Source organism: Cuculus canorus, chromosome 3 (assembly GCF_017976375.1).
Source record: "Cuculus canorus isolate bCucCan1 chromosome 3, bCucCan1.pri, whole genome shotgun sequence".
In the NCBI taxonomy this organism is placed as follows: Eukaryota; Metazoa; Chordata; class Aves; order Cuculiformes; family Cuculidae; genus Cuculus; species Cuculus canorus.
In genome coordinates, this window is record NC_071403.1 from 19,947,666 (window position 1) to 19,961,999 (window position 14,334).

The following is a 14,334-nucleotide window of genomic DNA, read 5'->3' on the forward strand; positions in this document are numbered from 1 at the left end:
AAAGTTTCCTCACAATTTCTGATACCATTTCACTTCCCTGACTGTGACGTTTCTTTGTTCGGTTAAGTTTCTTGTACAGAACATATACAGGAACCATTCACCCAAACCAAAATGAAGCAACTTCTAGAATTAAATAAGACAACTGTTTAACACAGCAAGTGAGGATCACCATATCCAACTGAAATTACAGGGAAGGATTTAAAGGGAGGATATAATTATCCAAAGACTTACGAGATGGATCATTGCCTTCCTAAGATGGTTAAAGCCAGTGGAGACAGTCTGGGCTTTTCACTAAATTTAAAGATGGAAAATGTGAATATATTTTTATAGAGGACAAGCTGCTCACAAACTTTATTGAAAACTGCCATAGTATGCACCTTTGGAAACCCTTCAGAAATCCAGCAAGGGCAGCATGCAAGAACTCATCCATTAAGAGAGCTTCATGTCATAGGACCACATTGCTTATCAGTTGCCTCCAAGTGATTGTAAAGGGCTGTTTACTTCCCTTTATTCCATGAAGAGGACACAAGGACCAAGAATCCTGGAATGCACAATCCCTTAAAAAGGGCGCGAGAGTTGCGTCAGGCATTCTTGCATTTTTACTTCTGCTAATTTGGGCAATTTCTTTTTTTTTTTTTTTTTTTTCCAATTATTTCATAATAGTCACCAATTTCATTGCTTTGAGGCTTCCTGTGTGTGCTACCTACGCTATCCATGTATTTCCTAGCATGCTTACAAAGCTTCTTTGAAGATTAGGATGCTGCACTTTCATCAAGTTCTGTAGATTGTAGATTAGGTGAACTGGACTGAAATTACTACTGAAATGCCTCTAGGTTAACTAGAGTTAACTTGGTAAACTGATATTAACTTTCTTCCTTATTTCCATACCCTTTAAAAAATCCCTTTAGCATCAGCCTATTAATGACTTTGCATGGATATGGTGAGACCACGCACTGCTTAGGGCTCGCCAATCACTGTCTGTACTGAGCCTGGGCTCTCTCTAAGCAGAATGAGCTTGGACGCACATCCTTGGCAGCAGAGCAGCCAGGAGCTCGAGCATCACTGTATATCACATCGCTCAACAGAGGGAAACTGAGTCCGGAGAGGCTTATTACATGCCAGTCAAGATCAGAACCAACAGAAGCTCACGAGGAGATAGAAACTCCAGAAAAGTAGGAAGGGAGTGAGATGGAAAGGGTCAAAGGAAGCAGCGGTAAGGGTGCTGTGGCTATGTTTGAGTAAGGAATTCTAAAATAATAAAGGCCAAATTATTCTCCCATACGTGTTGAAGATACAGTCTCGTGCATTTATGACGTGCTGCTGTAAGACAGTGGATGTCAGATTTTGAACAGTTTCTGGAAGTAGGTGGTGAACGACTCCTAGAACCAAAAGTGTTTGCTTTTTATCTATTGTCCACTGAGAGGAGAAAAAGGAGGAGAGTTCACGTGATGGACGATGTCAGAAAATAAAGATCATTAAAAATTGCCTAAAGAAAAGAATAAATCAATGGAAAAAATGATAAGGAAGATAAAGGGAAGAATAACACAGCAATTGTGTCAAACTGTGATGCAAAGAACTACAAGACCTGGAGCACTTTCACCAGCTGCTGACAAGGGAAGACCACAAAAAACGATGCCAGCAGCTCCATGCAAAAATAGCAAAAAGCTAAAAGAAATGCAAACAATTTTTGCAAGAAAACCACCCCCAAAAGTCACACCGAAGTTACCAACATCAAAATATAGCTCCTTTCAATCTAAAATCAAACCCATCTGCATGTGTATTCAAACTGTACATATGTGCATTCAGCTGTGACAATACTGTACTGAAGTCTTTCTCTTTTTTCTGTGCCAGCCGAAGGTGACGTTCATGTCAGATGACCTCTGGACCATGTATTAACTTCTTAAAAATAACTTGTTCAAGCAGAGTCTATATAAAAAAACATACCTTGCAAATAAAGAACTTATAGAGAAAGCACTATTTTTCCAATTTAAAAGATGTTTAACTATTTCTGTTTAGTTGTTAATTATTACCAAGTTACTAAATTAAGGAACTTAAATAATTTTTAATACAATACCTCAGCAGTTGTGAGGAACACATCCTCGCTGATATGTTTCATTCCACATGAAATAACACCAAGGGCAACTCCTGGGAACACATAGGCATTGTTACCCTGTCCAGGATAGAGAGTCTGTCCGCTTGGAAGAGTAACAGGATCAAAAGGACTTCCACTGGCAAAAATGCCACGTCCCTAAATTTTAACAAGAAAGCCAAAGAAAGCATATTAGTTGCAAGGATGCTGTTGAAGCATTTCACACATTCCTTTAAACATCTCTGACTACAGATGATGGGTTACATCTGTTTAATATCTCTTCTAAGAGGGTATTAGAGCTACTTAACTGAATTTGTCTCAAGAACACCAGGATGCTGATCCCAGAGATCACCAGCAATTCTCTGATTACCTGAAGTCAAAGAGTAACAGCTGCCCTATTCAGGTGAGAGCTATCAACACAATTTAGAGGAGGAGAGAGAGAATTTATCTGTACAGATACAAGTTACACCATATCACTTGTCCTGAGTACAAGAGGACTGGCTCTAACTCATTTTAAGTTGTAGTTTACACGGGATCTGTAAATCACTTCCCAGGACCCAAACAGAGGCGTAGCTCCCTGCTGGCACACAGCACGCACCAGGCAGCCGCAGGGAGGAACAGAAGCCTGTGGAGTGGCCCAGATGTAGCAAAAGGGCTGATGTTGCCAATGGCTAACACTAGCTAAGAGGAATATCGGACCTCATGTCATTCAGTAGCATGAACATTCAGAGTTGTGATGCCACTGGAGTACCAAGAGATGAGCTGCAAGTCTGATGGAGTCTCCACATCCTCTGGGATGAGGAACACTGCAATGGGAGCAGACGCTGACACCATGGAGTGCTGTTCAAGGGCGGCAGAAGAGGCACCTCAGAGGTGAGTCACCTGCAGCACTACTATCCTGTCTCTCCCCAGATCATTCCTGATACACAAGGAGAAAGAATGAATTTCTACAGCAGGCAATGAAGTTTTGGACTAATCGGGGGAGTGACATTGCACTGGCTCTTGTCTTGCCTGGGAGGGAGCACACTCGAATTTAAGCAGTAAATGTAGATGGGTAAGAAAAGGCAGCCTTTATTTATGCTAGCACTGCCGAAGTGATAACTGTCACTGTTAAATACTTCAGAGGTGCTTTGTACCAGAAATATTAATTCTTATTTTAGAGAACTGGAAGTGTGCATTTCAAAATATGCCACTGTTGCTATTCATCTCTTCAGAAGAATATTCTGTTTGCTTTGCTGTCATGCAATATTATCATGACCAGCTTATTATATGTTTTGGTGACAGATCAAATACTGGAGTGTATCTTTTGCTCTGCCCACCAGATGTCATTATCCACTATAACCAGCCCTTCATGTAGGCCACTTCCCTGGCTCTTGCACTGTGCTGTAATTGTGTCCTCTGCAGTGGGGAACGCACAAGCTAAATTTGTCTTTTAAACACTTTAAACTGTCATTCAAACTGCACTGTGCTTGAGAAATCCAAACAAAATCCACTGTGAAACACATACAGTCAAGTATCCATACATTTCAAATTCTAGACTGAATTGCATGATAATGTGTTTATTAGCACTTCTATAATATGATAATAAATAATCAAGCACAGTCCTCTTAATTTTCACCTGTGTTTCCATAATAGAACTCTTTGCAAAATAGTCAACTACCCCAGTTCTTAATAAAGAATTACTGTAGAAATCCTGTTTTCTGCATTGAAATATTCTCTGCCCCTGTGGAGTATTTATAAAAATCTCAAATGAAAAGCACGCCACTGTATGTATATATTACACAAAGTGGTACAGTTAAACAGGTTTTAATGATTGATGGTTACTGATGCTTTGTTTATAGTAGACTTTGAGTCTTGCCTGACACCAATAAAAGCTATTAAATGGTTTTTTTTAATAGAGTGCATGCATGTATTGACTTCAGTGAAATTGTCGTGATAAAATTTGAAAAACCTCGTTTAATTTAACTAATTTTTACCTACACACAGAGATATGATTAGTACTTGTCACTCCACCCTCTGTCCTCCTCCCATTTTAAATTTAATTTCAGATTTACTTTTCACTATATATATACTGGAAACCTGTTAATCTTTGGTTACCTCTGTATATTTGTAGCACTGCTCAGCAGTGCATTCTGCTTTGCTGGTAGGATTGCTGAGAGCAAAAATAATAGGACGTTTGTTTAGAGCAGCCATATCCTGAAGAATTTGTGGAGTAAAAGCACCTCCAATTGCTGCAACTCCTAAAGAAGAAAAACACACACATAACAAGCAGACAAAAGCAATCAGTTCAAGGTAAGACATGCATGTCACTTTTAAAAGGATAGAGCTCCTTTTACTACCTACATCTCTCTTTAAAATGGAAATGTACCACGTAACCTGCAGTTAGGTCCAGTAAGGAGTAGAAAGGTACAAGTCTGTCTCCTAAAGTCTCACGCAACAGACCGGATAGTTTCTCCCAAATCCAGTGTGTCAGACTTCATTTTTCTTTTTGACATGATGATGAATAAAGTCTGCCTTCAACAGCTGATCATTCTGTCATCTCCAGCCTCAGCTGATGAATAATCCCAATTTTGAGTCTAAGGCTTCCCTGAGAGCAACAATTTTTTTCGAACACGCCCCTTGCCTTCCCTTTCCACCAGAGGTGCTTTTCTATTCTCCATACTGTACTCACAACCTAAAAGGAGTGTCTGCGATGGTTTTGAGATGCCAATACACCTATATTTCTGCTAACCTGCAAGAGCTGGAATCTAAGGATCAGATTCTTGCTTTCCACACCTTCACTGAAAAACAGATGAGCAGACCTTGGAGTAAAGCTAAGGAGGTCCAGGGAGGCCCCTATCACTTGGATAGCAGAGAAGGTAGCCTCCTCGCTCACAGTCCCCAGAGCCTGGCTCCCTGCTCTGCTTTCCATACAGCATCCAAGTTTTAACAACAGGAAAAAAAGCTGTTGTTTCCTCTCTTGGGACAGTAGGAATGGATTCAAACCAGGGTGAGGAGAGGGTTTCTCTTGGGTCAGTACTCTAACCTCTAATCTCTCATGCACAAATGAAGATCTCAGCACAGCCCACTCTAAAAGTACAGCTTGGTGCCTGCCTCAGGAGAGCAGAAGGTATTGGAGGGACCTTGCAGAGCTGTCTAGATGGGCATACACACTCCAGGCCTAACATTTCTTAGAGTATTTTCTGACTGTTTCTACATGAAGCATGACATCATCTTACAGAGATATCTTCAAGCACAGCTTATGTCTTCAATAAGGAGAGGTCGGTGCCACACTGAGATTCTCTGAACTGTTCTAAATTGGGCTTTCCCAAGAAGTCTACTGAAAGTCCAAACTCCCCATGACAGGCCCTTTAGGTGATGTTCAGGTGCATATTGTGGGCCCAGTAATGCCTAAGACCCATTTGGTTTTGCGCCTGGCCAAATCTCATTTATTCTGATCCCCTGTTAACTACACAGGGAACTCCTCAATTGATGGAAATCAGTGACTTCTCTCAAAGTTTAAACATCTCAAGCATTTCTGTCACATACTACTATATTTTGCAAATCTGAGCTCTCTGGGCTTCACCTTCTATGACTAGACAAGGATGCTTGGATGCAAAAGGTCTGCTAGATCAGCTGGGCCACTGTATGTTTGACCAACAGTTATGGTAGGTATCATATTGACTCACATGTGTAAGAGCCTGTTATATAACTTAATTTCTGATTAAATCTGTAGTTGCCAAATGTTTCATGTCTTCTAAAACTACTTCTGGAGAGCTAATAGTAAGAATGACAACTATCTGCAGTTATAAAGTTTGGAAAAAAATGCTCTGAACAATCCCACTGACTATTTTTTGGGGGGGGGGGGGGGGGTTTTTGGGTGTTTGTGTTGAAATGCCCTAATACTAATTTTCATTGCTGTTTCTGTTGGAAGAGCCTTCACTATGCACCATGAGTGGGAGACAGTGACCTTGAGGGAAAGTGTCGCATGTGTAAAAATGACACACAGTAAAACTCCGTACTTCATGAGAGCAAACATTACCTAAGCATCCACACACCTTTAATAATATAAATAAATATCTAAATAAATATCACAGATTATTCAATCTATTCTTCTGTTCCACCAGCTTCTTCAGTCTTGTATACTACTAAATAAATGCTCTAGAGTATTTGGTCTCTCTCTTACAGTCATATCTTTATGGAGCATAGAAAAAGATAGACTTTATCTCATTCATGATCACTGACAAAAGCAGATTTTACTGAACATGGACCATGTGGTCTAGGCAGAGTTGAAAAATTACTGTAAAAATGTAGGATAATTTTCACTGTGGCATTTCAGATTTTCCAATATTTGATGAATGATTTTACTAGCCCAATGTATGATTTTTCAAGTCTTATATATTAAAAGATTTATTTAAGAGTACTTGCAATTCATTCCTGAAATTGTCACTGAAATACAATAATCAAACTGCAAAAAGCTGAGCAATCCTTTACTAATGTCCCAGATCCTGCAGCTTATGTAAAAGAAAAAGTCTCTGCAAAATCTGTGTTTTGGTCTGCACAAAGGACTGGTGGCTAAGGACATAGATATGAGGGAAAAGAAGATTTGGCTACAGCATGCTCATATTTGCAGAGCTTTAGACGTGCTTAGCTCAGTTTTTTCAGTCTAAGTTTGAGGTTATTTGTGTTACACCATCCACACTAAATGAGAACTAATTTAGGAAGGTGATAAGGTTCTCCATCAGATGTTTAAACTAACTCAGATTATTCTCTCTGTATAATGGATGACTTTGAGTGAAAGCAGTGCTACATACTTGGATAGTTACTATTTGTTCAGTTGCTTAATAGAGTCCATTATGTACCTAGTGTTTTCTAAAAACAGACAAAGATAAACTCTGTGGGGAGGAACTTGATCTTGTCTTCAGACAAAGCTACATCTCTATTTTTTTTTTCCAACAAAGAATAAGGTCATTGCTTTAAACTAAAAGAAATTACCTATTAGCACGGATGGTTTTATCTCTCTCACAATATCCTCTAGATTTTTCATTTCACCGTGTTCATGGGCAAAACGTTGTTTCTCAGATGTTAACGAGGCCCGCCCCTGAGGAAGAAAAAAAAAGAAAAATACATTTATTATAAGTCCAATGGAACCTAATATCCTGGGATAATCAGTTCACAAAGTATCTGGTTTTAACATGTCCTATTTTCATTTCTACTTTTGTGTCTACAAGTACCACATTACATAAAGGAACATTGTGTGCAGCTATCACACGTAGGATAATTTAGAACTAATTTATTTCTTTAAGCAGTAGGTAAATTAAATTCAACATTTTCATTAATTCAATGTAACTGCTATATTAACAATTACATGAAAGCATCAATAATTTTGTCATTGAACCATTTTTAAAGCTTTTGTTTACCAGCTAATATTTGGTCAAACACTTAAAGTTACTAACAATAAACCATACATATGCTTATATGGGAAACAGTATGGATGTGTCAGGGAGAGGGGATAGGGGATTCATAACTTAGCAATACAAAAATAGTTTCTCTTAGCTTTTTCAGTTTTGTTCTTGTCTGAAAGTACCGAGACTATAAGGGGGAAGTATATAGAGTATAAGGGAACCTATACTTTGCTCCCTGTTTTTTGTATTTAAATCATCCATTTTTAAGGATGGAATAAAAATAACTCTAACCAGATGTCCGGTGCACCATTTGTTTGAACAAAACTGACTCAGCTGCAAAACATTTGTCCCGATCGATACTGGCAATTTCCACCCATTGATATCCAACAAGATTTCCAAATGGAATATGATAGATGCAGGAAAAGGGGCTATAGAATATCATTGACATTGGCTGGACTGCAAACAGGGTTTCAGCTCAGTGGAAGTAGCACAGATGTGGGGCAAGAAGGGACCAGAATTTGTGAAAATTATATTAGTTGTATAAATACATAGACCTCTGTCTGTGCACAGGCATCTGAAAACTTCAGCAGAAGGGTTTAAAACGCATACAACTCCACTCTCTGCTCTGTTCTTATGCCTACAGAAAATATTGCTGCAAAGGCACTTTTCAAACGCAAATTTAGAGGACAGTGTCAGCCCCTCCATCACTTTAGAATTTCAGACAGCAAGAAGCAGATTATACAGATACATATGGAATTACACCAGGAAAACAGAACGCTAAATGTACTTTTGACCAAACAGCCAGAACAGATCTATATCACCTTCCCAGCCACATCTTTTCCAACTGATAAGATGAAAGTTTCCTCAATCTTAGCAAGTTAATTAAAATAGTACTGAAGTATTGGAACAGATTTCATTCCATGATTCCACCAAATTCTATTAATTTCACCATTATGGCTCAGTTAAGGCCTGTATACACTACCAGATTCAAGCCAGGATTATTTCTTTAATGGCATTTTTGCTTAATTTTAACAAAACCAAGAAATCCAATGCTACATTTCAGATCATGATACTGCAATGTGGCAGTAGTGTGTGGCTGTGCCACTCCCATCCCTGAAGCTCCTCTGCTGGTCCTCAGACAGCCACTGCAGGAACTGGTAGACGGGAGGGAAGGCTGGTTTTCATTTCCAGCTGCATGAAAAGCACTTCCACCCCGAGGGTACCACAAGAAGCCGCAGAAAGCTGTTATGTGGTCAGGGCTGACTGAGCTGGTCTGCCTCACGGAGCACTGGCTTCTTTTAGCTCATCCATGATTACAAGGAATTTCCAGAGATTTCTCTTCTACAGATTTATTTACATGACAAAAATACAGAGGTTTTAAATGAAAGTTATGTCAGAGTGTGCCTATAAGGGCCTTAAGTGTTCTCCTAGAGCAATTAGCATGGAAATACTGAAACCAGGGCACCTGGTTTCCTCTGCAGACAAAACGTAAAATTCTCAGCCTGAAGAGGATGCCACAATATTAACCGTTTTTGGCATATTCACACTCAAATCGTTCCACCGTCAATGCACATTTTGAAGTCTGCCATTTTCCAGCATCCCAGCAGATGTCCCCACAGTCTACAGACATGGTTTTAGCTGCATCTCATTTTAAAGCAGCGGTTTTCCCTAATATTTTCATGAGAAAAATATGAAGTTTTCTTTTTAGTCACCAAAGAAGAAAATGCATTTATGACTTCCAGGCCTAAAAGCTTGTTGTTAGGAATAACTCAAAATATAATAAAAGCCACTTTTCAGTCTAATCAGCCACTTGGAGGTAGGTTTCCTGGGGAGCAGGGAACACGTGCCATACACAACCATCCGATCCCATGCTGCTGCTTATCAGGCTGCTACTGAGAAGTCAGTTTTTGGTCTGTCTTAAAATTCATCCTCCTGGAGACTGTCCTGGTCTACTAAGAAAAAAGAAATCACCACTCCAAGAGCTATGGCCAGCTCATTCTTCAGGCTGTGTCAGGCTGGTGGCTCTCAGCGTCTCCAGGATCTGCAGATTGGGGCAGAACTCTCAGGAAAGGTGATCTCTGATTTTTCCTACAGTGCATAACAGCCAAAAGGTGAGGCTGACATCCTTAGCGGAGCAAAATGTTTATATTCTTTCATTTTTAATCAAGACAAATAATCAAAATCCTTCACGAAGCAGTGTTGCTTCTTTACACTTGATTTTTTACACTTGATTGGCTTTCGAGGAGGTACTTCAACATTTTAAAATGAAGATAATGGCAGGGCTGATAAAACACTTATTGATGCAACATCAAGGATTCCAAGTCCCATTTCCTAATGATACTGGTGATCATTTCTTGTTTAATTAGCTACAAAGAAGTACTCAAACATTAACCTGGATATGATCCACTGCAATCCTTTCTAGCCACTGGCTAGTAAGTCTAGTGCTAGCCAGGCAGGTCACCTGAGATCAGATTCACTTCTGTCCTGTCTACATTTTTATCTGCCCTTAATTCTATAAAAAAAAATCTATAAAAACTATTCTATAAAAAAAAAAAAAAAAAAAAACCAAAACACAAACCAAAACCTAACCCCCAAATCAAATCCCCAAAACCTAACCCCCAACCTAATCCAAACTACTTTAAATTTATTTCTTTATTCAGCTGTGGTCTGAATTAGCTTGATCCCATTAGTCAGAGTGAATCATGTCTCCAAGTAAATATTTTTGTAATATATTAACTAAGAATGAAATGTAAAATTCTGTGGCTTAGCAAGACTAACAACAACTATGTACATAGAGATTTTGATTGGAAAATGCTTACGAAAGAGTTCTACGGGTAGGGTTTTTTAAAATATATATTTTTACATAGATGGTCAGAAATCAGTAAGAGTCCAGAGGAGGCCACGAAGATGATCAGAGGGCTGGAGCACTGCCCATACAAGGACAGGCTGAGAGAGTTTGCGTTGCTCAGCCTGGAGAACAGAAGGCTCCAGGGAGATCTTATAGCGACCTTCCAATAAAGGGGGCCTACAGGGATGCCAGGGAGGGGCTCTTTATCAGGGAGTGCAGTGACAGGACAAGGGGTAATGGTTTTAAGCTGAAAAAGGGGACATCTAGATTAGATTTTGGAAAACAATTTTTTTGCTATGAGGGTGGTGAGGCACTGGAACCAATTACCCAGAGAATTCATGGATGCTCCATCCCTGTAAGTGTTCCAAGACCAAGTTGCATGAGGCTCTGAGCAGTGGAAGGTGTCCCCGCCCATAGCATTGGGGTTGGAACTAGGTGATCTTTAAGGTCCTTTCTAAGCAAAACCATTTTATGACTCTATGAAATGTTTTTCAAATGTTAATTCAGTGATCTTAAAGTAGCGACATAAAACCTCCCCAAAAACTGAGTCTGAGATTTCAGGACTAGCCAGTTCATTTGACTATGCAATTCCAATAATTTAGAAGATAGTATTCCCCCACCCCCACCCCCAAACTGGCAAATTCTCAAGTTCTGCTCTCACAAAATAGAGAGGGGGCAGCAAGAGCATGGCTAGCTTTTCTCTGTGCCCTGCCAACAGGGCAAGCAATGACTTGCAGGAAGGAAGAAACAATTCAGTTTTGTGCATGCTTAACCTCAAACTAAAGGGTTGCCAGTCCATTTAGTACAAGCTTCCAGACATCCGTCCCTGAATGCCTACAGCCGGAATAAGAAATCACAGAGGTTTTGTTAGCGAGCAGAGAGAAGAGGATGGAGCCAAACTGCACAAGTCTCAGTTCTGGATTTGTGTGGGTTTGTGTCTTGTCTCCCTCCTGACAGTGGAGCACGGGGATCATCTTCTGACATTTCCATTTCCAGCCCTAGCTCAGCTAGCTTTTGTATTCTGGCTATCTGCTGCTAGGAAATGAGCTGTGGAGGATCAAGCTAAGGCACCATAAATCAGAAACTGCTCTGGTCTGCTTGCATCTCTGTAATCCTAACATAATAGCATGGCACACAGCTCACTGATATTTCCCTTCTTACTCTAATAGGAAAAGGCAAAATTTAAAATACTCCATACTGAGAAAGAATTTGAATGAGCTCTTGGGTTCTGTGCACGAAGTTTTGAGTCTTTTAAGTAGAAACACCATCTTCAGTCACATTCGTATTTGTCTTTTAAGTCTACTATCTTGCTTTTTTAGCATTATTAAAAATTCATTCACCCACTGAAAAGGGCTCACAAAAAACAGCATTCTAAAAATGCGCCCCTTTCAGTGCACCAAGCCTCAGTTCAGTCTCACTGTTTCACTGAAGGACTTCAGTGCTTGCCACACAGGGAAGGAATTTTTCCACAGGGTCCTACCAAAGGATGTTATTGCACCATTGTTCAAACAGCAGTACGAAGACTCATCTAGGGCAGATATCAGCTGTCTCAAGTTATAATATTTTCCTATTATGTATAACAAGCATCTTCCCTGCATCAAGTGACACTCCCTAAATCAAAATAGAATAATTTGCACTGAAATCCACTGAACAACTAATAGACTCGACATGATACCTCTGCAGCTATTCAGACAGGAAGATAAACTCACATACTCTTTCAATAGAAGGAGGAAGGCAAAGTTAGAAAAAGAGGCTAAGTATCCTTCTTGCTTTAATTTTCCAAATGTATTCAGCATCCCAAGAAAGACAAAAAAAAAAAGAAGAGCACCAACATTTCACTCTATAACTTTCTGCAATGCTATGTATTACTTCTTTATTGCTTATTCTATAATTTCCTGGGAACATTATAGTAAGATTTCTTGAATAAAAAGGAAAAACAACCTACGTACTGAAGTGCCAGGAAGACAACCATACCATCTTGATGCATAGTAAGGCTGCCTGAATAAACTGTACAATGCACCTTTGCTAGAATGCTGAAAGTGAAGAATATTAAAAACACTCAAAAAGATCAATAAACCTGAAGTCCAAAAACATAGTGAAAATGTCAGAAATTACTGTGAAGGGGAAAAGTATTGCCTGTATCACAGTATCATTTTGTCCCAAGAAACCTATGGGATATTTTGGATTTCAACAAAAGAGAACAAAGCAACCTGAAAACAGATATGTTGCTATATTAGAAGTCACCGTGGTATCTCAGATGGAAAGTAATACGAGCTAAATTCTTTGTTAGCAAATGAGTTACAATGTGGACTGTGTTAACTCAGCAGATGAAGTACAGAGATAAAGAAACAATAGCAGCATTCTCTGATGGTGACATTATGTATGAAAGATCTTGGCAATGCTAAAATGTCTATACTCACCAATGGATGAGAGTAATTGGTATTATATATTATTATTATTACAAGTAGTAAAACACAGTCACTTGGAGATCAGGACCTTTTAATTCAAGGAGCAAAAGGAAGTAACAGGACTCAGTACTTAATAGTTTTATGAAAAACTGCTTGTATTTTGGATGTGAACTGAAAACGTTTCTTAGTTTTAGGGAGGGTTCTTAAGTTTTTAGTTGCAGTAGCTGTTCAACAGCACAAGAAGCAAAGGAGATACTGGGATTTGGCTTAGGGAGGTGTACATCACAATTTCCACAGAAAGTTACTCATATCATCATGTTATACAACTGAATTGAGGCTCAGATAACAAACAAAAATGACCCGCGAATAAAACTCTGAGAAAATTCATAGAAAACAGCTGTAAAAACAGGAGACCAGACTGCACAGCAGACATCGACACGGGATAGTACAAAACATGAGGCAAATCTTTCAAATATCACCAATTTGAAGTCTAATGCCATGGCCTGTTTGCGCTGGTCCTGCCAGGGCTGCCCATGAATTATGGCTGAAAAGCAGAGCAGCTCTATGTCAGCGAGGTGAGAGAGGCAGACCAGGAAGCTCTCCAAGATTTACTCATCAGCTGGGAGGGAGCTGAGAACAAGGCAGAGCATCCTGATGACGGCGCTGCCCTTCATTAGAGGCAGTGTTGGCACTGTCTGACAAACAGAGAGGCATAAGTCTATTTATATAAACACTTGCTTCCATTTGACTGTGTCAACTGCAGCTTATTTAAACAAGACAACAGAAACCAGCACACAGATAAATGAATAAATTCATCTGAGTTTCTTAAATACTAAAGACACAATAACCACAAAAAGCAAAAGCAGTTTACTAGTAAGTTGAGTATTTCCAACTGCAAAACGTTTTGGTTTTACTTGCATGATTCCTGTCATATTACAGAGTCAAGAGCAAAACAACAAATAAAAAGCAGTTGTTAAAGCATTAAGGAAGAAGAGGAAAAAGAAGGATATGCTTAAAAGTCATGGGAAAAGGTGGTGAAACATCTCTCTGTTGGGAGATGATCTCTGCATGCCTTCTTATCTCTTTCATCGCAAGCAAATCCTTTGTCTAAAGGTTGTTTGAACTGTCTGGAGGGCTCTAGACAAGGACTTTGGACAATGTCTGGGAGCTGAGGGATCTCGCTAGGTACAGTCCCCCAGACACATGAAAGGGAAGAGGCAGGAGAGCCACAGAAAGCATGCTAGGAGGGGACAGGCCAGTTCACCCTCCCTAGAGAGAACTACAGGAGAGTATCCGTTACGAGGAGTTGCAAAATGCCAAAAAAAAAAAAAGGGGGAGAGATGGCTATGGACTCACTGGTCAGGGGCTACTGAAGCTCAAGGGCTTGCAGGTGACAGGAATTCCTGCGCTACCTTGTTTAGGAACCAAAAGCAGAGACATACAAGCCCATCCAAAACCCTGTAACAAGGCCCTAATTATAAAGTGACTGTCTCCTTATCAGCTCTATTACCTAACGCCTAAAGGTGAATAGAGCACATTAAAACCAGAGAAGGTAACTTGGACGCAGAATCAAGAAGCAGTTTGTTGCCAACTGTGTGAAAAACC

At 39.7% G+C, this 14,334-nt stretch overlaps 1 protein-coding gene across 2 annotated transcripts in view; it reads right to left on the minus strand.

The window, feature by feature from the left end:
- ME1 (malic enzyme 1) overlaps positions 1-14,334 on the minus strand; it is a 164,199-nt gene that overhangs the window by 7,189 nt on the left and 142,676 nt on the right. For both annotated transcript variants that reach the window (XM_054062910.1, XM_054062911.1), the window contains exons 10-12: positions 7,064-7,169; positions 4,187-4,329; positions 2,075-2,248 (exon numbers count right to left, since the gene is read on the minus strand). In XM_054062910.1, the coding sequence (XP_053918885.1) occupies positions 2,075-2,248; positions 4,187-4,329; positions 7,064-7,169 (423 nt within the window). The remainder of the gene's footprint in view (positions 1-2,074; positions 2,249-4,186; positions 4,330-7,063; positions 7,170-14,334) is intronic.